The sequence below is a fragment of the Microdochium trichocladiopsis genome, assembly GCF_020744255.1.
Source record: "Microdochium trichocladiopsis strain MPI-CAGE-CH-0230 chromosome Unknown B0I36scaffold_10, whole genome shotgun sequence".
Classification (NCBI taxonomy): Eukaryota; Fungi; Ascomycota; class Sordariomycetes; order Xylariales; family Microdochiaceae; genus Microdochium; species Microdochium trichocladiopsis.
The window spans coordinates 259942-285573 of record NW_025763553.1 but is presented as its reverse complement, the minus strand read 5'-3'; the positions used below and the strand labels follow the sequence as shown (position 1 = coordinate 285573).

The 25632-nt window shown below is 54.5% G+C and overlaps 8 protein-coding genes across 8 annotated transcripts; 6 read left to right on the top strand and 2 right to left on the bottom strand.

Moving 5' to 3' along the window:
- B0I36DRAFT_252370 (nucleotide-diphospho-sugar transferase) lies at positions 1–2108 on the top strand (the record flags this gene model as incomplete). The annotated part of the gene is made up of 4 exons (XM_046150681.1): positions 1–644; positions 706–1090; positions 1154–1490; positions 1564–2108. 4 exons carry the CDS (start codon positions 1–3, stop codon positions 2106–2108), a joined length of 1911 nt encoding a protein of 636 aa, XP_046006992.1.
- A 1115-nt stretch (positions 2109–3223) lies between these two features.
- B0I36DRAFT_353534 (uncharacterized protein) lies at positions 3224–3993 on the bottom strand (the record flags this gene model as incomplete). Its single annotated transcript, XM_046157217.1, has 2 exons — positions 3224–3337; positions 3514–3993. 2 exons carry the CDS (start codon positions 3991–3993, stop codon positions 3224–3226), a joined length of 594 nt encoding a protein of 197 aa, XP_046006991.1.
- Positions 3994–5836: 1843 nt separating this feature from the next.
- On the bottom strand, positions 5837–6761 carry B0I36DRAFT_367274 (uncharacterized protein; the record flags this gene model as incomplete). Its single annotated transcript, XM_046159431.1, has 2 exons — positions 5837–6511; positions 6612–6761. The coding sequence occupies 2 exons, from the start codon at positions 6759–6761 to the stop codon at positions 5837–5839; spliced, it is 825 nt and encodes a 274-aa protein (XP_046006990.1).
- Positions 6762–8794: 2033 nt separating this feature from the next.
- Positions 8795–10258, top strand: B0I36DRAFT_367273 (uncharacterized protein; the record flags this gene model as incomplete). The annotated part of the gene is made up of 2 exons (XM_046159430.1): positions 8795–9740; positions 9792–10258. 2 exons carry the CDS (start codon positions 8795–8797, stop codon positions 10256–10258), a joined length of 1413 nt encoding a protein of 470 aa, XP_046006989.1.
- Positions 10259–10851: 593 nt separating this feature from the next.
- Positions 10852–12527, top strand: B0I36DRAFT_333194 (uncharacterized protein). The gene is made up of 2 exons (XM_046155187.1): positions 10852–11801; positions 11854–12527. Exons 1-2 carry the CDS (start codon positions 10931–10933, stop codon positions 12303–12305), a joined length of 1323 nt encoding a protein of 440 aa, XP_046006988.1. The 5' UTR covers positions 10852–10930; the 3' UTR covers positions 12306–12527.
- A 6228-nt stretch (positions 12528–18755) lies between these two features.
- On the top strand, positions 18756–19801 carry B0I36DRAFT_367270 (uncharacterized protein; the record flags this gene model as incomplete). The annotated part of the gene is made up of 2 exons (XM_046159429.1): positions 18756–19200; positions 19287–19801. The coding sequence occupies 2 exons, from the start codon at positions 18756–18758 to the stop codon at positions 19799–19801; spliced, it is 960 nt and encodes a 319-aa protein (XP_046006987.1).
- A 713-nt stretch (positions 19802–20514) lies between these two features.
- On the top strand, positions 20515–21772 carry B0I36DRAFT_367269 (uncharacterized protein; the record flags this gene model as incomplete). The annotated part of the gene is made up of 2 exons (XM_046159428.1): positions 20515–21157; positions 21231–21772. 2 exons carry the CDS (start codon positions 20515–20517, stop codon positions 21770–21772), a joined length of 1185 nt encoding a protein of 394 aa, XP_046006986.1.
- A 1727-nt stretch (positions 21773–23499) lies between these two features.
- Positions 23500–24862, top strand: B0I36DRAFT_367268 (uncharacterized protein; the record flags this gene model as incomplete). The annotated part of the gene is made up of 2 exons (XM_046159427.1): positions 23500–24124; positions 24183–24862. The coding sequence occupies 2 exons, from the start codon at positions 23500–23502 to the stop codon at positions 24860–24862; spliced, it is 1305 nt and encodes a 434-aa protein (XP_046006985.1).
- Positions 24863–25632: the final 770 nt, after the last annotated feature.

The following is a 25632-nucleotide window of genomic DNA, read 5'->3' as shown; positions in this document are numbered from 1 at the left end:
ATGAGCGAGCGCGACGACGACTACAGCATCATGCGCGTGGCCAAGCACGACGACATTGAGCTCATGAGCCCCTGGAAGCGCTGGGCATACCGCCTGAGCGCGCCCTTTGTGATCCTCACCATTGGCGTGCAGTTCATCTACTTTGTCCTGCGCATCCTGTACACCCGCTCGGCCGAGATCCAAGCACAACAGACGTACTGGATGGCCTGGGCGTTCATCGTCATCGAGATCATTGTGCTCATCCCCATGCTGCTGCACCGCCTCTGGGGCCTGCACGCCATCGGCATGCGGCGCCGGCCCAAGCTGCGCATCATCGGCGACCAGGTCCCCTCGGTGGACGTCATCATCACTTGTTGTGGCGAGGACGACGACCTGGTCCTCGACACGGCCAAGGCGGCCTGCAACATCGACTACCCGCGCAGCCGCTTCCGCGTCATCATCTGCGACGACGGCAACTCAGCCACGCTCTGCGAGAAGACGGAGCGCACTGCCGTCGAGCACTTTGACAATCTGTACTACCGCTCCCGCCCCAAGTATCCTGGCGTGCCACACCACTTCAAGGCTGGCAACCTCAACTACGCCCTCGACGAGACGGCGTCCCTGCCCGGCGGCGGGGCCAACTTCTTCGCTGCCCTCGACGCTGAGTAGGTTTTCCTTCTTTTCCTCTCTGCCTGGATGAGTATGGGTAACTAACGTTGTCTCCAGCATGATTCCTGAGCGCGACTGGCTGCGGGCGTTGATCCCGCACATGCTGCAGGATCCCAAGTGCTGCATGACGTGTCCACCGCAGCTGTTCTACAATGTACCCAAGGACGACCCCCTTTGTCAGAGTCTGGACCTCTTTGTTCATGTCTCGGAGCCCATGAAGGATACCCTGGGTGTTGCGTGGTGCACTGGATCTGGGTACATCATGCGCCGGGCAGCCCTCGAGTCTATCGGGCGTTTTCCCACGGGGTCTCTAGCCGAGGACGTGTGCACCTCGAGCATGCTCCTCGGCGTTGGCTGGAACACGGCCTTTGTTCACGAGTCGCTGCAGTATGGCACCGTGCCGGACTCGCTGTCCAGTCACCTGAAGCAGAGGACACGCTGGGTAAGTGATCAATCTCTCTCCCTACAGGATAGCTCTAAACGACCAGCTAACGCCTTCCTCCAGACCATCGGCACCGTGCAGACGTCTGTAAAATTGCGTTTCTGCCTCTGGGGTCCTCTCGTGAAGCGCATGACCTTCTATCAGAGGCTCTGCGGGTTTGTATACACTATCGCCTCGTTGCTCACCGTCGCCCTGGTCGCGTCCATGTTCACGTCTCCCGTCGTGCTCATCTCGGGCGGCAACCTCGTGCCGTTCAGCAACTACACCCAGTTGAAGTGGCTCATCCGCGTGTGGTTTGCCTCGCACGTCCTCAACCGCTGGAACGAGGTCGTCACGTACTTGCCCAGTGGGTACTTCACGGGCCAGCGCGAGGCCAGGGCCGTGCTGTGGATGGCCATTTGTAAGTTCTTCTCTCCCCATTCTACACAAACCCCCCTTGTTGCCATTTCACCGACCTGACAGCCTGTTCCCAGTCCAATCAATCTCCGTCATCCGCACATTCTGCCTCCCTTCCTGGCTCGGCGGCAAGATCGCAGTCTTCACCTCCTCGGGCTCGCAAAAGGCCGAGCTTGACGAGCGCGACCCTGCCCGCCGCGCGCCGCTCTGGCGCCGCCTCAAGGTGACCATCTGGGACTGCCAGTGCTACTTGCACCTCGTGTACATGCTCTTCGTCCTCGTCGCCGTGGTGCTCGGCACGTACTGGAACATCACCCGGAACCCGAGCCATAGCACAAAGGACCTGCTGATCGTCATCCTCACGCACGCCGGCTGGCCTCCGATCCTGTGGCTCAGCTGCCTGCTCTCGTGCTGGACGCCGATCGCATACGCCATCGCTCCGCCGGACTGTCCGGACCGCGAAGAGCTGCTTGACCGCGATGACAAGACGGGGGTCGCGTATCCCAAGGAAGAGTCCAAGGTGATCCAGACGGGATGGATCACGTGGGCGCACGAGGTGTGGTACTCGCTTCTGTCGGTCTATACGTTCGTCATATTTGCACTATCGTTCTACATCGAGTAGGCGCGGGTTAGATGGAGCTTGTAAATGGTGGTGAAGAGCTGGTCGCGGGCTGCAGGACTAAGAACCAACTACTCAAAGCCAGAGTCGGACCCTGACAGGAAGAAATTGGTATCACAGTGCAACACAAAGAGAAGAAAAAAGCATATAATCATCAATGCCAAATCAGGGCCTCGGGACGTGATATGCTCATTACATGCCTGATGAAGCGTTCGAGGATGCGGGTTGAAAGTCTCGCCGTGGAGTGGTCGAACCGGGCAAGACCTTTCCCTGGCTTTTTGCGGATCAATGATTACTGGAGTTCAAGCGCTGGCTGTACACTGGAGGAGTAAGGTCTTCAGGGTACAGCGCCCTTTTGTTCAGAAGCTGCGGTGAGCTTTGATTCCTCCTTTCAGGCAGCATTGCCGGAAAATTACCCTAGCTTGACGACACGCGTCCCGAGAATGACTTATGTCTCGTAGGAGGGCTGTTCATTGCACGAGAAATAATGGAGGATGGCCCTTGGTCACTCTCGTTCAAATCGGATAGAGGCAGACCTTCGTAGCCTTCCTTCGTGGTCTGAAATCATTGGCTCTTGGCTCGACTGGAGTCGCAAAATATTTGTTAAGGGGGTTGAAGCCGCTCCTTGAGCTTGTTTTTGATAATGATTTACCTATCATAGCAAGGAGGACACCTCCACAGCCGCGAAATATTCGACGTTGTGAATATCACTCTATCATCTCGTGGCTTATGCCCTCTTATCGTCCCAGAGAACATCAGAGGAGCTATACCGGACGTCGTACTTTAAAACACCGCGCCATAGTAGCCAGGTTCTCTGGCCAAACCCACATTCCGCACATAATATTTTCACTGAGAGCCCACTGTACTCGTCATGTCGTCATCGTGGCTTTCAGTGTTTGCGTGGAAATAGCCATTAGGCGGGATCGGGCGCTATTGAATTATTCCTCAGGCCCGCCACCTCCAGACCATCCCAACTCCTTCCCTGTCCATTCACACAACTTCTTCGCGACAGCGTTGTCCTCTGCAAGTGCAGATCCCGGGCCCGTCTGGCAAACGGACGTCTGGTAGGTGCCAGACACGACGTTGTTTGAGGTTGAGGCCCTGGGCTCGATCAGGCCTCATCGACGGAACGCAGAGAATGAGGCAGGGACGTCGGTGGCATTTCCACCGGCCATGTGAATCGAAGTGCTGTATGTGGGAAAAATGAGGTCAGCATAGTTCACATCGCAGAGCTAGCTTATATTGAATGAGAGCATGATCCTCATGATTGATAGGTAACGAAAGAAAACTGCGCTAGTATTTGATTGCAGTGTTTTCAGGTGAACATACTGTAGCGCAATGCGAGTTAGCTTCTTGTGTTGTATCATCCGGTTGTGGTGATCGACAAATTTCATCAGGCAGGGCTTACCATTTCAGCATACTGGCTCTCTGTCAGCGTGTCAAGCTGGTACGACTCGCCAGTCTCAAAGACGAGCAGATCAGGCCTGACGCATTTTTTATTTCCAGCGCCAGTAGCAGCAGTAATCTCGGCCTCGCTGCGCTTGTTGACGAAGCCATAACCAGCGCCCTTTACGTAGATGCCGTTCAACGCCCAACAGATGTTGTCACGGCCGTTGCTGTAGTCATTCCGCTGCTCGCCGCTACAATTCTCGCCGCCGTAGAAGCGAGCCTGGATTCTCCACTCGGTGGGGATGGCCGCGAACGCGACAGTGCGGCTGCCCGAGTAGTAGCAGCAGACGTCCGGCGAAAGACCGGTGCACTGTGAGTAACCGCCATTGCAGGTGATTGTGTTCCCGGTGCCGGGCGTAGTGTAGTAGCGTACGTCGATGGCGCCGACCGTGGCCAGGAGGCCAGCCAGGGCGGTGGCGATGTGGAGGGTGGCGACCATGACTGTTGACTGTCTTGTGGATGAACAAGAAGTGCCGTGTTTGTGCTTGTGTTAAGATGCGGTCTGGTTGGGAGAGTTTGAGTTTGGGACTGCTTAATTATACGCGGATCTGGAATGGACGTCGAGCTTGACCAGACTCCGAGACACCGCTTCTTTAAAAGCTTATCCATGATATGACCCTTTTGCCCTCGCAAGTGTGAGTTCAGATCCCTCCTTGGAATTCCTGCTCCTTCTGGCCGTATATTCTGCATGGATGTGAATCCCTGGGCAGGCCCGCGTGCTCCCTCCGAGACTGCTGTGAAGGATCCAAGGTGTGGGTCCGATCCGAGTGCGGCTACGAACCCGACAGGCTCATACTTGTGCAGCAGGGGGGCGGACCGAACCCTCGTTTGCCTTGATCCTCGGAACGTACAAGGGAGATCCAGGCCGGCCGAACCAGTCTGGGAATAAGTAGTGTAACATTGGTCCTTCAACTCTGTATCTGGCCACGGTCAAAGAAAAGATCTGAGCCTCTTGAGTGCGCAGGTGGGGGTTGTAGGCAGGGGTTCGTGAATGTGAAGTGATCTGGCCGCGGCGTGGTTGGTCGGGGTCTCGGCCAGGCTTCAAGCATCACACCTCCGCATAATACGCACCACCATTTCCGACACCCCTAGCATTGGGCATCAACTTATACAGGGATTACTATCAGCATATCTCTTGATGCATCGCATGTTGAGCCAATCTCTGATTATTCCCTACGTGTATCTGCTTAGACCATGCTCCTGTTTGCGCTCAACCGGAGAGCCAAGTCTCTCCACTAGGCACTTGAGCGAGCTTTGGTGTTGACATGCCTGTTGTTACCGTCTGTCCACACGATGACGACGTTAGGCACTTGTCACCGGACAACGGCGGACGAAATCCTTTAGAATTCAGTTTGATCACACCGGCGGTTCAGGGTCCCATATCATTGGCGCAATGCACGACGCCTCTGCCAATGACGTATGTTGACCCATTTGGACAAACTACCGCTACTAGTTAATTTTCCGTTAATGAACAACTGCGCTTGATTTAGTCGATATCCTTTTGGAGTCTTCAAAATCTCTGTAGGTACCGCGGCTGAACCGCAGATGGCAGGTTTACACGAGAGACATGGACCGGCAAGGGTATTGCATATGAGACAAAGTATCACGATGAGCCTCTTCATTTGGCTGCTGGCCACCGAAGTCTGGATCAGCTTTGATTAGTGGCCTCGAACGAAGACTTCGTTGACCCTTGGAACGAAGATCCCGATGATACGTCTCATGACTCATTGAGGGAGGCGCCAAGATCGACTTTGGAGAATCAAACAGAGAGTCATGGAGACCAGAAGACGATTAAGTATTTCGTAGGCTTCTAGAGAACAAATCAACAATCCCAAGGAAGTCCTCCGAGGTCATTGAACAGTAGAAGAATCACGAGGGAGCTTTCTGTTTGGCAGGGCGGAACATGGTGTAGTGATCTCTACATGGAGTTTTCGGCTCAACATCGGAGATCAACTAGTAGTGATCTTCTAGGTGACCAGGACATTGCTGTGCGCACTTGCGACGATGAGGCCGCCAAAACTCTTTTGCGAGCTCCATTGCCTCAGGTAGAGGAGGGCCGAGGCTTATCCTGAATTAGTGCGGGATGTTAGAGAGAATCAGTTCGTAAAGGTGTGCGAGGGCTATTCAAATCCGACATGTTGATGTCCTCGGTTCTTCATAAGATACTGAAGCACTTATAGAACTACATGCAGAGCGAGGTCCAACCGCAGCCTTTTCGAGGAAAGAAAGCCACCTCACGACTCGTGTGAACTACCTAGGTAATATCCTGATGCATCCATTCCTCAATTGTACTTCGCCGCCAGAGTCTTCATGTATCCATAAACCGTCTTTCGCGACGAGTACTTTGCCAGAATAGGCAGCTTGTCCGCCCGAGGATCATACGCAACATTCCCTGGGCACAGAGGAAAGTGGATCGGCCACATGTACGTGAACCCGATGCTCTTCTGCTGCGTGGCCCAGTAATTCTGAAAGTCTGCCCGTTTGCTGGCATCCCAGTCATTCATGAAAACGCACGGTTCCGAGGTCGGCCTAGCCTGGGGGTTGCAGTGGATATGTCCCAGCACGGCCGTGCCGGGAGAAACATTAGCCTTCATCGCCGAGACGTACGACTTGTCGATCGAGAACCCAAACGGCGAGGAACTGTCTGGACCGTCGACAAACGCCACGGCGTCCATGGACGGGGGCACATCTGCGGTGTTGCAGTTCCCGCCGACGGTCTGGCCGTTCGCATGGGCGTACTTGGCGGCCCTGGCGATCCAGTGTGGTTTCGCGGCCTGTGCTTGCGAGAGGAAGTCGAGCCACCACCCGTCAACCTTGATCTTGCTGCTGATGTCCTTCATGTGCGCCACGATGGCGTCCGCATTGGGGTATGCTCTGTTGCCCGTGGGTGTGAGATTCAGCTCGATGTCAAACTTGGCGTTTGATGCCGCCGCCCGGAGGGTGTTGAAGTCGCTGATCTTCGACACGGTGAAGGCCATTAGCATTTGGGAGCTGGGCTGAAGAGTCAGGAAGCTGACGGGTGTCAGCCACAGCACGGAAGCAGTGGCGTGCACATACCATCTGTGGTGTCAGATCCAAGTTGTACTGAAGCCTGATGGTGGAGCAGACATATGAGGGTTTGATGCCCGCAATCGCTGATGCGGCGGCCTTGATGTCAACCGCGGGCGACTGCAGTGTGTAGGTTGAGTACTGCCAGAGCCGAGCCATAACCGGGCGCTTGAAGGTGACTGCGCTGCTGGCAGCCGTCGCTGCCAGTGCGCAGGAGACTAGCGTCGTTAAAGCCGTGACATATGAAAAAGGCCGCATCTTTCTCTTTGTTGATTCTACTCTTGGTGGGCTCGATAGGTGGTATATGCAGGAGTCAGCATTCCAAGATTCCGCTGTTCTGCTACACCATACCGGGCACCCGGAGGGGGCCAGCTATTTCATCAATTTCCCAATCACTAACTGGCTTGGCCGCGGCCGGCCTGGGCGCATCAAGGAGACCTGGACCACGACCCGTTGCGCAATCCGGCGCGGGATGTGGCGGCGCCTCCCCTTCATCGTAAATCGTAGCTCGGAGAATTGTGGGCTAGATCGCAGTGAATTGGGTTCAACGGTCGACCTAAAAGTGCCGACCTCCATTGTTTAGCGCCGCGGCGTTGTCTAACCGAATTAGTATGAGCGAGCTGAATCTTAGATCTGTGCTTTTCCCCGCTCCTGCATATTGTTCTCCAACTTGGCTTGATCTGGCTCAGCCCGTGTCTGGACGTTGAAGTGTGGGAGATCGACCTTGGTCTGAGACGAGGCATTTGGAGCAGAAGATCATTCTCAGCGCTACTATCAAAGTCAAGCCTTATGACATGGCCATCTCTACCACACGTTATACTGGAAAAGGCTTGTCGTGATGGTCGCGCTCACCAACCAGTTGCTGATACCATGTGACTTGGCGTCCCAGATATGGCTCCAGGCATGCTTCTTTCAAGCAGGTCATCCGGTCGCGCCAATCGAGAGAAGCAAACCCAACAGAGGCCTAGAACGTCAAGAAATCAAAAAGTTTTGGGCTGCGTTCCCAGATACTATCGCTATAAGCCGCGGCCTGTGATTTCGTGCTTGTGCCCATCAAGATCCGTACGCCACCTACGCGGCTGGCGCACGAATGAAAGGACGAGTGCAAAAGCTAGTTGAGAATAGCCGCATGGCAGCCCCGGCACCTTATTCAGCTTAGCTTATGAGGGTAAGGGGTGCAGCTGGCCTTTGTGCAGTCAAATCTAGCTGCGCTGAGATTGCCCAAAGGGAACATCACGCTCTGATTTCAGTCGGGCTGTTGATAACCTTAAACAGGTCGTGCAGCTGCAAGTCCCCCACTCCGCGTTGAAAGAAAGTCGTTGCGAGTGGCTGACGACGCCACAGTGACTATGCATGGCCAGACCTTGTTCGCCAAGCTAGGCAGCCTGGTGGACGTCTTTCGTCCCAGACAGTTGGAAGCAGCCTCGAACTGGAAGAGATGTGCAGATCAATTCTGCAAGCCTGCTCCGAAGTGACGCCAGGTCTAAATGTCTCTTCATAAACTCTGTCTATTCATGCAACCGGTCCCTCTATCCTTCACGTGATGCCATTTGAGATCCCGCAGATACCCGGTGCCTTCATTGTACGTCAAAACTCAGATCCAATACCTGTCTGGAAAGGGCGCTGCGGGAGGAAAACGGTGAGAAAACTGGAAGGCGAAGTGGTGTTTGATCCCAGAGCTGAGCCGCTGATGTTCTTCAGTGGCCGTTTTTGGGCATGCTGGGGACAGTTTGGTGCATCTGCAGTTGAAGCTGGTCGCCAAGCCAAAGAGGTATCGCGTTCTGCTGTTCAGAGATTGGGACGAACAGTGCCAGAGACAGCCTGACATGGCTCTTGAGATTTGAACTGCAAAATCCTATGGCAATGTCTCTAATTTGATTCCACGGCTGAGTGCCAGCAATGTATCAAGGCATGTGCTGGCGAAGCAGGCTGCGCCTGACAAGGCAGATTGGGAGCGGGTGCTGACAGCACGCAGGGATTCTGCCCCTGGGCTGGGATGGTTGGCGTCTGGCAGGCCCTCGCGCTTGCGCCACCAACAACGACAGATTCCCAGCCAATTCTTACCCCTCTTCTCCGACATTTGAAGTGCAAGACACACCAGAAGCGTGCGAATTGGTCCATCTCCCCTTACTCACCTGGCCGAAATCCTTCGCGCAACAAGGCCTGACCGCTTGATCTCTTGGGTTGGCGCAATGGACCCGGGCGCAACCCTCCAGCACGAGGATATCCCAGCAGTAGCCCCTGGTTGGATTGGCGACGACCCAGAGTCCTCACCATCTGTAGTCGACGACGCTCCAGAACATCCACCCCTTGAGAATAGAGCAAAGCCGGAGCCTTCTCTTCAGTTCCCAGTTGAGAACGAGCAAACACACGAGCCCATACCGCACGAGACACATATCATTGACCCTAGGGGTGATTTGTGGGTGCTCGTCCACGGCTCCGGATCATGCGGTGCTCCCACGCCATTCAAATTCCGGGTCTGCTCGCGAGCTTTGGCTAGAACATCGTCCACGTTTGAGAAAATGCTCTACGGTGGGTTCGCAGAGTCACGGCAGGGGGCGTCGGCCGACAACCAACAGGACTGGGAAATCAAGCTGCCCGACGCGCCACTGGCGATGAAACAGCTCTTTGAAATCATGCACTGCCGTTTCGTGGCCTTGGAAAAGCCAGGAATTGTCCTCGACAATCAAACGGGCGAGATCGAAGCCAACAGAGATGACTCGACTGAGAATGGTGTCGATCGGAACGAAGCGCATGACCATGCCAACGGGACCAGTTCAGCGAACGACAACGAGGAGCCCAGCAGTGATGTTGCAAATGGCGATGAGTCCTCCCGGCCCGGGAATGCCTCATCAGCGCCATGCACCGTCCTCCGTCAGCTCTATGATCTGGTCGTGGTTGCGGACTATTATGACTGCATTGCCTGCCTCAGGCCATGGGTTTCTTACTGGTTCAAGGGGCTCGATCCCCATGAGACAGATGAAGGAGATCTCATGCGACGGGCCTGGATTTACTACATTCTGGGCCACAGGGACCGCTATGAGCAAGCGGTTCACCAGCTTGCTATGGAATTCCCTCCAGAAGACAGTGAGAACGGTGATCGAGTCCCCCCAAGTGTCCTCCCGCCCGGGTTTCTCGGTACGCCAAGGTCATCCTCCTCTTATTTTGGTCAAGGCTGACATCTACCAGAAGCCATAGCAAGGCTGCAACGGAGGACGATCCAGGCTCTGCTTGATAAAATCCGGCATACGGCAGACATTCTGCTTCAGGCTCGAGCCACCCCACTTGGGCTTTGCAAGGGCTTCGCCATGTCAAAGGCTGGAGGAGAAAACACACAGCCCGCGCCGAAGCGAGACAAGCTGGACTGTGAGGCGCGCATGCTGGGCCACCTGCAACGCGAGCTGAATAGTGCTGGTCTCTGGCCTGTACCCGCAGCTGAGCATATCATTGTCTCGCCGAGAGTGCTGTTTCAGATGATCCAAAAGCTCTCGAACAAGAGGAAAGTTACTGTGCTCAACGCAAGCCACAGAGATTGTGTTCTAGATCTGGGACCCGAGGGAGGCTTTGACAGTTACAAGTATCGCTCTACCGACGAAGAGGTCGTGCAGATGACTCGGAATAGGATGGTAGTTGGTCTTGTGCTGGAAGAGGATTGAGTGAGTTTGAACAGAATCGTTCTCGTCTACAATCATTTCACGAGCAATCTCTTGAGTGGACTTGCACAAAGAAATACCATCTCAGGCAACAAAGCTTCTCAGATTTCTCGGCACCGTCTGCGTTTCCTTGACAACTTCTTCACCTCGCCTTCTTTTCCTGGGGCTATTGGGACAGGGTTGTCCAAATGTGTTGACCATGTGCGCACTGGCTCGAGTGTCGCTCATCACCGAAGTACGCGGCATAGTCTACGAGGCTGGACTCGCTCGAGGACCCTCCAACATGTAGGAGTACTCTCATGGTTCGAGATGGAAACTCGCTAGCCACGAAGTAGGCTGCCGCCGACCAGGGCAGATTATGCAACGATCCTAGCAAGGCACAGGGACGTTTGCAGTTCTGGCCGCCAGTGCGCGACCTGCATGTTGGGCTGAAACTGGCTGGCCTCCCGCAGGACCGCCTTGGCCATGCCACAGCCAACATTGAGATGCAGCTCGACCCCTCTTCTGCCCGCCCTCACTTCCACATGCCCTCTGCGGCCTGACGATTTCTGACGTACCCTCATTTCACCTTGTTCTTCTTCTTGCTCGAACAACGAGGTTCAACCCTGAACAGCCCAACACAGCACAACGGCCCCCCACGTCACAACGAGACCATTGATCGTGTCGAGCAACCTGATGACTGGCACTCCATCTCAAATGGACGAAGCGCCACTGGCGGCAGTTGCCAGTGATTCCGTTGCACGTGAGGCCACAGGACTCCCCGGTGTCGAGGCATTTTCGGTGACCGAAGACGACTATGATGCAAAGCTCGAAACAGGCCTCGACATCCACGAGGGATCAGAGGCCATCGAGTACGAAACACAAACTATCGACCCGAGAGGCGACCTGTGGGTTCTCGTCCACGGCGTGGGATCATGGGGCCCCGCCACCCCTCTGCGATTTCGCGTGTGCTCACGAGCACTGGCAAGAAAATCTCCTGTTTTCGAGAAGATGCTTTATGGGGATTTTGCCGAATCACAGCGACCAGAACCCAACGAACAAGAGAAGGAGTGGGTGCTTACACTCCCTGAAAGCCCACCACTTGCGATGAAGCAGCTCTTCAAAATCATGCACTGCAGTTTTGATGCGCTGGAAAAAGAAGTTGATGCCCATCAAGAGAATGCCGACGGCAGCAACTGGGACAAGGGTGCTCAGAACGTTGAAGTTTACCAGGACACCGTAAACGGCATGGACGAAAACAAACTTCAACAATACCCGCCCAGCATTACCCGCCAGCTTTACGATCTTACCGTTGTAGCGGACTTCTTCGATTGTGCTTCAATCCTCAAACCCTGGGTGTCGTCTTGGGTCAAGAACCTGGAAGAGGAAAGCTACGGCGAAGACGATGCTATGCACCGAGCCTGGATCTACTATCAGACGGGCCAGATTGATCGATATGAAGCAATAGTCACTCAGCTTGCCCTCCACTCGCCGTATACACAATGCATCGGAGATGATATACATGGCGAATTTTTGACCCCTAGTGTCCTTCCCGCAGAATTTCTCGGTACATACAATCTCTCGTGCATAGTTTTATGGCAGATACTAACAGCGCGAAGATTCAGTGGCATCCCTGCGGCTCGAAACGATTACAGCGCTTATCGGCTCTATTAGAGATACCGTAGATCTCCTACTTGAAGGTGGAGACTGTCCTGTAGACCTTTGCAAGGGACAGCTGCCTTATGTTCACAGACGTTATAGCCAGCCATTGCCTTCCAATAGGAGGGTGGATTGCGAGGCACGGATGCTTGGCTTCTTACAGCGGGAGCTTCACAAGCATAACCTTTTGCCACTTCCACTTGCCGAGACACTGACAATGGCTCCAGTCACTCTCTATTACATCATGGAAGGATTTTCCAGGAACCGCGAGAACAACGACGACACTACTCATCACTATGAATGTGTCATAAAATTGGGGCCTGAGGGGGGCTTCGATACCTACAGATACCAGGCCAGCGAACAAGAGATTGCCGAGATGGCTCGGAAGAGGTCTCTTACTGGCATTGCCTGACTTGAACAAGTGGATGGAGGTCAGACGAAGATGAAGAGTAGATAAAACTTGGTCCATCTTATCAGATCCGAGATTTCATGTACGGTTCTTTCAGTACTCGCGATGGTCTTTACATCCCGTGATGGATAGCCTGGACGTCGGCATGTGAGGAGGGGCTGATCTCGGCAGTGGTACATTTTCATTTTGATTGATTCAATGATTTCTGATAAAAGTGTGGGGGCCATCACCAACAGACGATGTCTTGAGATTTACCAGACACTTTTGGGATCCCCTTTCGTGATGTGACAACATAACATTCCGTAATCCTCAGTTTAGCACTCACGAGTGTTTCTGGTAGTTAAGGATACGTAATGGAGTTTAGCTTGAAGATGTCGAGACGAAGGGTGTTGGACTGCAGCACCTGTCTGGCTGAGAACAAACCACAAGCTCATCACCCATTAAAAAGAAAGAGTTCGGGGTTCTGTACCAACTGGGTAGGATCTCTTTCATCCTCGATTCCCACAGATGAAGATGGATATATAGTCTTTCACAACTCGTCCAAGCATTAATTCTGCGCGCTTATCTGTGACAACCTGGGAGGTGCAGCCATCTGGACAGCATGAGATAAGGGCACGGTTTGTAAGCAAGTCCTTGGGATGCGGGCACTGTGCCCGCCTCTCAGCCATGGCGGCCTGACAGCCTGACAGCCGCCGTACACAAGGGAGGGAGGACGGAGGGGTGAGCACCCGCAAGCTTCCCGCCTTCAGTCGTTGACCAGCTTCCTTTCATTCAATGACTCCAGCCGCAACCATGACCAACTCCTCGCCTGCTGTCCCGCGCCATATCAAGGCAGAGGCGCGCATCGCAGATAAGAAACCCGCCATGAGTGAAGTCCGGGAATACATTATCGATCGGCGCGGCGACTTGTGGCTGACTGCCGAAGGCGCCAGCTCGACGGGAACCGAAACCGCGGCGCGTTTCCGCGTCTGCTCTAGAACACTGGCGCGGCCGTCTCTGGTCTTCAACAAGATGGTCTTCGGCGGCTTCGCCGAGTCGTGCAAAGGCAGGGCCCGAGAAGCAGGCCAGGAGTGGGAGATTCACCTCCCAGATGATTCGCCGCGGGCCATGGGCATCCTGCTCAAGATCATGCATGCTCAGTATCTGGGGATGACGCCGATCAACGCCGACCCTGAATCTTTTATCGACGACCTGTATGAGCTGGTAGTCTTGGCCGACAAGTATGATTGCGTCGCGCTCTTTCGGCCATATGCGGGGTTCTGGGTGCAATCTATCCCGGTGGGCGACCAGGATGAGCAGCATCTACTACGCCTGAGCTGGATCTTCTACCAGTTGGGCCACAAGAGCAAATATGGCGAAGTTGTGACTCGCCTCATCATGGATATGCCCTACAGAGCAGCGAGTCGGAATTCTCGGGCTCCTCCTATCCTTCCTCCCTGCCTCTTAGGTTGGTGCAAAGTTTTCGTCCTGTGAGGCACCTAGGCTCGAGACCAAGCTGACATGGTTGATCAGAATGTTTGCGGGCTACACAGCTCTCACTGATCACGAGCCTTCTGGAATCAGTTACTAGTAGCATCCGCAAGCTCACTATCGAACCCCCCAGCCAAGAGAGCCTGTGCATCATGCGGCGTATACACGGTGGTGGCCCGACAGAGTGCGAATCGTTCATGCTGGGCAACACCCTTCGCAAGCTGCACGAGATGCAGCTTGACCCCCTTCCAGATCCCTCACAGGTACGAGCATCTCCAAGGTCGTTCGATGCTGTCATTACCGACCTAGCGAGAGTCTGCACGGGCCCCAAGTCTCAGCCTGGCCATCGTGCATGCAGGGCAATCTCCGCGCCACCGCGGACTTTGGCGGAACTAAGAACCCCATCGGACCAGCTGAGCTATACAACCGACTTCAAATATGCCCCTACCGCTTCGGAAAGCACTCACCTCTCTAAACAGGCTTGCCTGACCGGGATTGAACTGTTGGCTCCCCAACGGATGTTCCAGTTGCACCAAGTCCCTTTCTTCGGGCGGGACTGAGCAATATTTTTGGTGAATGGAATGTTGGGCCTTTTCTGTAGTTACAACAAAACTAGACGCGCGATGGGTTGTCGAGTTGATACTTCTATCGTCGTGTGGCGTGTCTGAATGCGATTATGCTGTCTGGAAGGACGATGGAAAAATATTTGATCGAGAAACGGCTTGTTTAAATGAAGCTGTGCCGAACCGCGTTTTTCTCAGGCCTCGTGCTGTGCTTGTAGAGAAACTTGGAAAGTACTTGCACCCGCCGTCTCCATCCGCATTGACTCCCCTCTTGTGGGCACTCTCGATCCGCCTGGCTCGTTTGCCGTGCCCAGCTGTTATCTGGTTCATCGTTCAGCATTGGTCAGTGGCATAGAATCACCCTTGCTGCTAATGGATACACAGTTCGAATATCTCGACTGCGCCGCTCGCACGGTCTCTTCACAAAACAGAAAGCAGGGGTGGCGCGACCCTGAGCACGGCCACGACAACCAACATTCACACCACCAACACGCCAGCATCCACAACCTAGGCAAGAATATGGAGCATCTACCAGACGAGACTATGGCGGAACCAACGTCGCCATCCTCTGAAGAATGCGTAGTCGACCCCAGGGGCAACCTGTGGCTGCACACGAAAGGGACAGACTCTCAGGGTTGCAGCAAGGAGTGTCGATTCCGAGTATGCTCTCGAACTGTCGCAAGGGCATCGCCAGTCTTTGAGAAAATGCTATTCGGCGGATTCGCAGAATCGTCGACGAACCGGGAACTGGGCGAGAAGTGGATGATCGACCTGCCAGAGGACGCCTCTGTGCCGATGAAGTCGCTTCTTCAGCTCATGCATGGTCTGCACGATGGTGTAAAACCTGTGGAATCTAGGAACGTCGGCGTCATTTCTCAGATGTACGACCTTCTGGTTGTTGCCGACAAGTATGCGTGCACTAGCACCAGCTTGTTTCTACCCTGGGCCGCATCCTGGGCATATACATTGCGCCTCCGAATGCCTAGGAAAGAGCGTCGTCTTTACCGCCTGGCATGGATTTTCTATCAGCTTGGACTCCAGGAAGGATACGAGGAAGTGATCACGGAGCTTGTGATGAAGTTTCCCATCGGCGGCCGGGCAGCTACTGATCCCCAGTATTCCTTACCTCAAGTGCTCCCGCCCAGTTTGCCAGGTATGCATCGGATCAGATATCAAGCCCAGTCGCTCTGACATAGCTGACTGCCACAAGGTGTGGTCGATGACCTACGAACCCGTTTGATATCTGAGCTCCTCCGCCCAATCGAGGAGAACATGAAAGCACTCATCAATGGCCAAGAAGTACCAGCAGGCATCTGCAAATCGGACGGAGTCTACATCACCCAGAATGACGAACTAGACTGCGAGTCTCAGATGCTGGGCAAGCTCATGCGCAACCTGGCAAATCACAAGTCGTGGCCGCTACCGCCACCTCAAGCTGTCTCTCTGGCACCACGTCCATTGGACGGCCTCATTACCAAAGTAGCAAGGGACAGTCAGAGGTGTGTCAAGTATCATTTCGAGTGTAGTCCCGTGTCCGAACCTAGGAGGAATCGCTGAGAACTCGACAAATGGTCTGACCCTCCCCCTTACACCACTGACTACCGGTACCACGCCACAGCTGATGAGGTTGACTTCCTCTCTCGACAAGCCAAGATCCTGGGTACGCGAGATTTGGCACCTGATACGCTTCTGAGAGAGGAGCGCGTTCTCTTTCCAGATTTCTAGGCTTGAAACTTGTAGAAGCAACCAAGTCATATGAGGACGTGCGACTGAGAGCAGAATGAATTTTTCGTTTCTATCAAGGGACATCGCTGGCCAAGTATGGGCACCTGGTACTGAAAGCTACTGATCTTGTTCCAAGACGGACTGGTCTGCTTTATCGCCTGTTTCTTTCAAGGTCCTTACGGAGTGCGCACTCCGTAACAGAGCATAAGGGTAGAACTTGCCACTTCACGGCAAGCACGAGCCACCGATCAACAGATGATGGCGGCTGTAACTGAGTCTGTTTAGCTCAGTATGGATATTTGGGGATTGAACTTAACGTAACCCACGGGTGACCCGCCCACACGGGTGACCCGCCCACTTTCCCAATCTTTCTGTACAAGCTATCTTCAATCCCATATTCCTCCACCAAAAATCATGCCACAGCAATCGAATGAAGGCGACATTATTCTAGCGCTAAACGCGCTTCAATCCGATCCAAAATTAAGCGTACGAAAGGCTGCGCAGATCTACAAAGTCCCTCGTACGACACTTCGCGACCGAAAACGCGGCGCACAGCAAAAACGCGATACCCGACCACCCTGCCAGAAATTGACTTCGTACGAAGAGGAGAGTATTATACGATACGTAATCGACCTAGGTTCGCGATCATTTCCACCGCGACTTAGTGGTGTTCGAGAAATGGCGGATCGACTCCTCGCCGTACGCGACGCGCCGCGTGTCGGAACGAACTGGGCCTCAACCTTCGTCCGACGACGATCAGAGCTCCGTACGCGTTTTAATCGAAGAATCGACTACCAGAGAGTCCTCTGCGAAGATCCAGACGCGTATCGCGCGTGGTTTGAGCTCGTACAAAACATAATCGCGAAATACGGGATCCACGATGACGATATCTATAACTTCGACGAAACGGGCTTCGCGATGGGTAAAATCTCCGCCGAAACTGTTGTTACGACCTCCGATCGACGCGGGAGGCCAAGAGCCGTACAACAAGGTAATCAGGAATGGGTTACAGTAATCCAGGGTATCGCGTCGTACGGCTATTCAATCCCGCCGTACATTATCTTCGCCGGGAAGGTCCACCTCGACTCCTGGACCGCGAATAGCCCCCTACCGCCCGACTGGGTAATCGCGCTTTCAGAAAACGGTTGGACGACGAACGAGAGAGGCCTAGAATGGGTAAAACACTTCGATTTCCATACGAAGAGTCGTACGAAGGGTACCTACCGCCTCCTCATCCTCGACGGCCACGAGGGCCACCATTCCGTCGATTTCGAGCTCTACTGCAAAGAACAGAATATTATCACGCTCTGTATGCCTGCTCATTCGTCGCATAAGCTCCAGCCTCTCGATGTTGGGTGTTTTGGACCTCTGAAACGGGCGTACGGTAAAGAAATCGAAGGTCTAATGCGGGCGCACGTAACCCACGTTTCAAAGGAGGACTTCCTCCCAGCCTTTTATAAGGCGTACGACGCTGCAATGACCAAATCAAACATCCAGGCAGGCTTTAGAGCGACAGGCCTAGTACCGTACGACCCGAATTATGTGATTTCGCAGCTAGATATGAAGTTTCATACGCCGACACCACCTGGTTCCTCTGCTGGACTACCACCCCCATGGGTTTCAAAGACGCCGAACAACCCAATTGAGACCGAATCGCAGACGAAGTATATTAAAAATCGCATCATACGACACCAGAATAGCTCACCGTCGTCCATTGTTGAGAGCCTACGGCAGCTGGAAAAAGGAGTTATAATGATGGTACACGAGCAGGACCTTATACGCCAAGAGCTCGCCGAACTTCGAGATGCAAATGACCGCCTTAGCCGCCGTCGTCGTACGAAAAGAAAGCAGCTACAGAAAGGAGGGTCCCTCACGATTGATCAGGCAAAGGATTTGAAGGCTCAAATCGATGTGACGCAGCAGTTAATAGTGGAAACGAGTCAGAATAGTGGTCGTACGAGGAGGCCCGAAACGCGCGCGCGACGATGTGGCGTCTGCAGCGAGCCCGGTCATAATGCTCGTACGTGTCAGAAAGTTGTATCTGCCTCTGAAGAAGAGGATTCTGAATAGTTTCAATTGATTTGAGGCGTTATGGTTGAATTGACTTATATATTGTCGGACGATAGCCCGGAAAGTGGGCGGGTCACCCGTGTGGGCGGGTCACCCGTGGGTTACGTTATACAATGTCGATATTCCCGTGAATTAAAATTTTACAAGCCGTGCCGCCTGATTAACATAGAAGGATTGTGATAGCTTCCCGCGAGACGATCAAACGCGGTTTGACCGTCTCATGTAAAGGTTTGTGAAATGCCTCAAGCTATTGACGCACCAGGGTCAGCACAGTATGTTAACAAAGATTCTAACACTATATGCACCGTACACAACCAACATGCCGGCAAACGCGCAGGAGGAGTCAGGATGCGCAACATTTCACCACAATTTCACCAACAATTTCTCACCAAGCCTCACCATGACAGATGATATAATTCTCACCGAGACAGAGGCTGTACCAGAAGTCGAAATTCCCGCCGGAAGCCTCACAGACAGCGAACGAGAACCCATGGAACAGGTTATTGACCCACGGGGCGATCTGTGCCTGTTCGTTGCGGGGACTGATTCGTTGGGCCGCAATGACGCTACACGGTTTCGCGTGTGTTCGCGCACAATGGCCAGATGCTCGCCTGTATTCGACAAAATGCTGTTTGGCGGCTTTGCAGAGGCGGCCGGCGGCAACAACTGTGATCCCGGAAAGGAGTGGGTGGTTGAACTGGCGGGTGACGCGGTGCCTGCTATGCGGGCGGTGTTCAACATCATGCATGGCCAGTCGCGAGGATTGATGGCCGTAGATGTTGATTCCAACACATTCATCAGTAGGCTCTACGACATCGTGGTCGTCGCCGACAAATACGACTGCATATCGAGTCTGCGGCCCTACGCGGCGAGTTGGGTGCAATCCCTCAAGGCCGAGAACAAGGATGAGCAAGCATTGCTGCGTCTGAGCTGGATCTTCTACCAGCTCGGCCATAAGTCCAAGTACGAGGATGTTGTCACACGGCTTATAAAGGACGTGGCCGATACAAAGACGGGAAATCCTGTCGCTGATTTGGACTTGCCTGCCGTCCTACCTCCTCACCTTTTGGGTAAGTTGAGTTACCATGCTCGCAAGCCCTAGCTGTTTACACGCGGTAACTTGTGGAAACAAGCTTAACTGACGGCGTTCCGATAGAGTCACTCCATGCCGTCCGGGAAAGAATGCTAAGGCAACTGCTCGATCCAATCTCCTTCAGCGTGACCGCACTCATTACGGGAGAACGAACAACCTCAACAGGGTGCAGTCGAGATGACAAGCTTGCTGCGCAATGCGAGTCATACATGCTGGGTAAGGCATTGCGCGAGCTTCACAAGAAAAATCTCTATCCGGTTCCCACGGCCAAGGACATGACTTTGTCCTTGACGGCGCTGGATGCCGTTATCACAGAACTGGCCGCCGCGTGCAGTGGCCCTCGTTTTCTTGACTACCACGGCACATGCAGGGCTTTCAAACCGCCATTACGCACCTTTGGTGTTGAATGGGGATGTAGGAATCTTAAAAGGACGACTTACGCAACGGAGTACAAGTACACGGTCGATGTGTCCGAGTTGCGCCATATCACCACCCAGGCCGGCCGGACTGGCGTGGACATTTTTGGGCCGGCCGAACTGCTCGCATCACACAAGGCGCCGTTCTTTGGAGCAAGCTAAAAGCACCGGACAGCCCATTCCGTCTTCATACAAGCATGCTACATACTTGCGAGCGCCAGGAAATGGCCAAGATTGGCTCCTGCTCTTGAGTCATTTTCTACTTGGGCTGCCTCGTTGCCTGGTGATTTATCCGTCAGCTCCACTGGGTGCAAGGCTCTGAGTACATCAAGGAACAAATAGGCGTGTTAGTAGAAGATATTACAATTTTCCCATATAAAGGAGAGCTTCCGTGATAAGCCCTGTTTATTATTGAGGCATGACATATTTCGACCCATACTCAATACAGGGAGACTTTACGCGTGTCTTCGCCGCGACTGTGGTCTTTGGTTGAGCAGCGAGCTGCTAGTCGCGGTATCTTATTCACGATCAGACGTACTTACATAGACCAAGAAGCTGACAGCCTAGCGCAACATACGCCTGCTTACATAGCTGCATTGCCTCAGTTGCGACCGTTCGCTTCTCAATTTCCCGTAAAAAAACCCGGGAGCTCTTCCTAAGCTGGGCATCGCTTCTCATTAATCGGAACACGAAACTGGCGCTGACTTTATCTGCAAGGGAAGTCGACTTGGAATCAATTTGCCGAAAGAGCCTACCAACTCCCACAATCCTCAGTGCCACCTCTTCAGCACGTTCTCAACGCAGGAGATTGAGTCAAGCATTTACATACCTTCGAGCTCTCAACCAAACAGAGCGAGACAAAAGAGCTTCCGAAAATGTCGGATCCACGCCCACCAAGTACCACACCGTCGAGCTCAGCCGCGGCTCAGACTCCACTCACGACAACGGTCCTCGATCCGCGCGGAGATCTATTCATTCATGTCAGCGGCACAGACTCTTCAGGAAGCAATGAGCCAGCACGATTCAAAGTCTGCTCGCGAACTGTAGCCAGAGCCTCAAAGGTGTTCGACACGATGCTCTTTGGCAGTTTTGTTGAAGCGAAGAAGCTGCAGGACACCAGCGAGTGGGCGGTATACTTGCCGGACGATGCAGCCTCGGCCATGAAACCCGTCTTCGAAATTATGCACAGTAACTTCAGCGGCCTCGTTCCTATCGAAGCAAAAGATACAGAGCGCGCACCCATTCGTCACATGTACGACCTCGTTGTGGCTGCGGATAAGTATAAGTGCGTAGCACTGCTCCGCCCATTCGCGGACGGCTGGGTGCAATTGTTGCTAGACGTGAAGGTCAACGAAGAGCGAGATCTTCTGCGGATGGCATGGATTTATTATCAACTGGGCTATAAGCATGGCTACACGCGGACCATTACACAGCTTGTGGTGGGCTTTCCTCCATGGATCGACGATACTATCACCCCACAAGACCTCGCACCGAGTGCTCTTCCGCCTGGCCTTTCAGGTGAGTAATGTCTCCATTCCCGCCTTAAAATGCGAGTCCTTGAACGCTGGCGGGCCATACTAAAACAAGCCAGAAACTCTGATCCATTACCGAAGTCATATGATCAGAGACCTGATCGATCCCGTCGAACGCGTCGTGCTGCGATTCCTGAGCACCACTCCGGGACTCAAAGGTCATTGCATGTCCAGCTTGAGCGAGCCCAAAGACAGGCAAGACTGCGAGCACCGTATCCTCGGCAAACTGATCTGCGACCTGAACAAGCACAACATGTGGCCGATCCCCGAACTTGAGAAGCTGCCGTGCAGTCCCGAGGCACTTGCGCGCATCACCACGCCAGTGTTCTCGGGGCGCGAGGGGGCTAATACATCTTGCAATAACCAATCTCATATGGACCACTCAGCATGTGCTCTGAGGAGGCGTTTGACCTCTGGCTGGTCTCGCAAACTGAAGCTTTCTCAGTCACGCCCGCCTACTTACACTGACAACTATGAGTACAAGATACACCCGGACGAGGACGGACACATTTCCCGCCAATCAGTATTGACTGGCCTGAACCTCGTCACTTTCCCTGCGGCCAACCGGAAACGGAAAAGTGCTATAGTATTTCTCAGCTAGAGGTCGGCGAACGATATTCTTGGCGAACGAGTCACACATGCGTGGACAGACATGCGTGCGATTATCCCCGCGGTGGAACTCGATCGCACTTTTCTATGCGACTCAAGCAGAAGCAATACAAACATGAATGAAGTCTGTCGCTGCGTACATGGGTATCTAGACGTAAGATAGACTGCTGGATTAGGCGAACGCAAATACAAGCTCAGCGAAGTTTTCCTCAACACCGTACTTTTTCTTGACCGTGTGCCGGCGCGCCATCTGCCATGCACGATCGCCGTACCCACGTCAGCCAGGGGCAAGCTGACTGAAACTAGATGACCTGCGATGTCCCCCTCCAATGTGACTCCATTTTGCCAGCTCTGCATAGCCATCGCATAATGCGTAGCTATCAGAGGGCAAATGTGCGCTTTTGGTCTCTCCAAGCCCCCTTTTCTAGATGAGTAGAACAGACCACTCCGGGAGTGGGCATCCAGCAACGATGTTTCACGAACATGAAATTCAGCGCCAAGACCATGTGCTTAATGCCGAGCAGGCTCCGGTGCGTAGAATTACCACAATTACTTGGCCGTGACATGACCTTCCAGGGCCACGACTGTGGCTACCTCTCCGCCAATTACCAGTAATCTGACTGCCTGTGAAACCCTAGTCGATCGCAAGTTTTTTTTTTGGACAGTCTGTCTGACATTGTTTGGCCCAAATCCCGGGAAGAACCCGCACAATACCCGTACCACGCATAGCCTTCTCGATCCTGCGCAGATCGTAATGCATTCCCCATGCAGCTTATCTCTCTCTCACCACACTTGAAACGAGATGCACTTGCCAGACGAGACCATGCACGCAAGGGGCGTCGGCCGTGCTCACACGCCTACTGTTTCTGTGCTTGTGCCATATTTGTCCGTCTCGGTAAGCCATCCTGTGTCACTAGACGCCGCCCATGTTCCCCTCCTGCACATGCTGACTGAGCCATTCGTTCCGCCCCCAAACGCACAATCAGCCGCCTCGCCTCATCCGCATTGTGCGTGGGTGCCCGACCTGATAATCCCACACAAAGACGGGGCCGTCCCCCGCTCCGCCCCGCCGCTGGTACCACCGTACTCCGGGCCAGTCGGGGGTGGTCGTCGACACAGCCTTCTTTGAAAAAGCTTGGCCTTTGACCCACCTGCCAGGATTGTGTGTTTCCCCCCAGCCGTTTCGTTACAGGTCGTCCCACGCTCCCTCACGTTGCAGCCTGCGATACGAGACGATGATTCCAACAAGGCCAGAAAGGGATGGCAGCACAGGGAAGGATCCACCGAATACGCGCGCCGCTGATCCTGACTGGGCTCCAGTTTTAAGGTTTGAGCTTAGCACGGAAGCGCTGGTCCCTGCCGCCTCGAATGTGTTGGAATTGCACAGGCCGTTCCTTCGGTCGGTCTGGCCAGACCCCCCCCCCCCCCCTGGTCAGCCCTGCATGGCCGGGGTCCTTGGCGGCACCAGCGCCGCACCGAGCCGAAAGTGGTCCTGGCCTGGCCAGCTGCTTCCACGGTCGTCGCTGACGCGGTCTGGTTTCTGTCGTCCTTCTTTTTGAGGTCTGTCGATCCTTCTTCTTCGTTCCAAGAGTCCAGCAAAAGACTGCCATCAGAGTGCGCCATCTCGCAGCATACGTCAGGCGTTGATGGTCTTTGCCTCATCCAAGCTCCATAATGCAGGCATTGCGCCATTTCCCTGTCCAACCGTTGCTGCCCACCATGACGTCTGCTACCACAGGCGAGAGGATATTCGACGAGCTGGGCGACCTTTGGCTTGTCGTGCCGGCCAGATACGACGGCACAGTAGAAGCTGTCAGGTTCCGCGTGTGCTCGCGGGCACTTGCGCGGTGCTCGCCCGTCTTCCGCACCATGCTGTACGGGCCGTTTGTCGAGGCGCGACCGGCCGAGCCGCATGCTGCGGACTGGAGCATCACTTTGGAGGACGAGGATGCGCTGGCACTCGAGGACCTGCTCTGTCTGATGCACAGCCGGTATGACGATTTCAGCCTGGATCCACGGCTGCCCGACGGCGGGTCGAATGCGTTCATCGAGGCCCTGTACGACTTCATCACGACGGTCGACAAGTATGACTGCGCTGGCATGACCCGGCCATGGGCGCAGTCGTGGATCTCGTTGCTCAAGGGGACGCGGACTTCGGACCGCAAGATGCTGCGGAGGCTGGCGTGGATCTACTACCAGCTCGGTGATCGAGAGGGGTTCGAGAGCACGGTGCGGACCCTGATTGTCGAGTTTCCGCCGTCGGAAGCTGGCGAGATGGAATTTTTTGGGGACGGCGATGAGGCCGCTGGGGAAGAGATCATTGCGGAAGCTCCAGGTCTCGAAGGTGCGTTGTCTCTTGGGTCTGGAATGTGGAACGTGCCTGGCTGACGCTAAGTTGTTAGACTCGATATCATCCCACCGCTGCTCGGTGGTCAACTCGTTACTTGCTCCGATTCGGCACCTAGAGAAGGGCGCCTTTGGTGGAATGTCCAACTTCTGCGCGGTGACATCGGCTCCCTATGAGGAGCGCGAGGCATGCCAGGAGCGGCTGCGGAGGGCGGCGATTCGGCATTTGTTGTCGTGCGGCTTCTGGCCGCTGCCCCGGGATCTGAAGTTGGTCAGTCTGACGCCACGCGAGCTGGAGAGGCTGCTGGGCAGGGTCAGCTCGATGAGCATCAGCACGAGTCCAACATCCAACCCACCGCTGGGCACGTACTCGAGAGCCGGGCTGGATGACACAATGGCATCGCCGGCCATGTCTGTGTATGCGGCGGCATCGAGGGTCAACAGCCAGGTGAACGGGACACCCCACGCGCTGTCGAGCCGGCACATGTGCTGCACGGTGTCGCCGAGTGCTGGCAACGGGAATGAGAAGGTGGTCGGGAGTGTGGTCGAGGCATTCGAGTACACGGCGACATTCCCCGAGGCGAGGCATCTCGAGGCGCAGGCCATCAAGACAGGGCTTTGTCTGACTGATGCAGGATCTGTGCGCAAGGCGAAGACGATGGTCAAGAGCGGACGGACACTGGTGTCGAGGACAAATTATCTGGCGAGTGCAGGTAGTGCAAGAAGCGAAGCCTGAGCATACATTGCACTACTGCGATTCCTGTCCCTTGGTGCCTGAGGTACGGATCACACTGCTTTGTGTGTCGCGGAGGAAGTTGCAGCTCGCGCCTTCCTTGACTGATTGCATGCATTGTGCAATCACGTGTGCTCCCGCACATTATGCTTCCGCAGTGACACTCACGAACCGCAACCCACCTCATCAACCCCAAGCTGCCACAACTCGCCTGTGGCACAACACAACATTGCGACGCCAGCTTCGTCTTTGAACCTGAGCCTTCGGTTGCCACATTGCACCAGCTGCAAGCAACGTGTATCACCACCGCATCGACTTTGAGTCGAACTTGGCTCGACTCCCTGGGTCCCACCACGCCATCCCCTCTGACGATCTGTCCCCCGTTGCCTCCTCACAACACACCCGCACGTACTGCCCGCCCTGGGCAGACTCATCACTGGCGCCTCACCACTCGCAAAGTCTTCCGCCTACATCCCGCCGTCGGAACCTTCGCACCTTGCATCACGGTGCATATATTGATGCGACACTCGCCGACATCACAACCGCCCATCACAGCCATGGCTCCCGGCTCCCTCGTCCCCGCAGAGTTCAAGAAGCGCATCATGGACCCGCGGGGCGACCTCTGGATATGCGCAGGCACTGCTGATAGCGTCAAGGTCTCGCTTCTGCCCGACGTCGAATCACCAACCTGGGCTTTCCGCGTCTGCTCCCGAACACTCGCGCGCTGCTCGCCGGTGTTTTCCAGCATGCTCTTCGACGAGGATGGGTTCCCC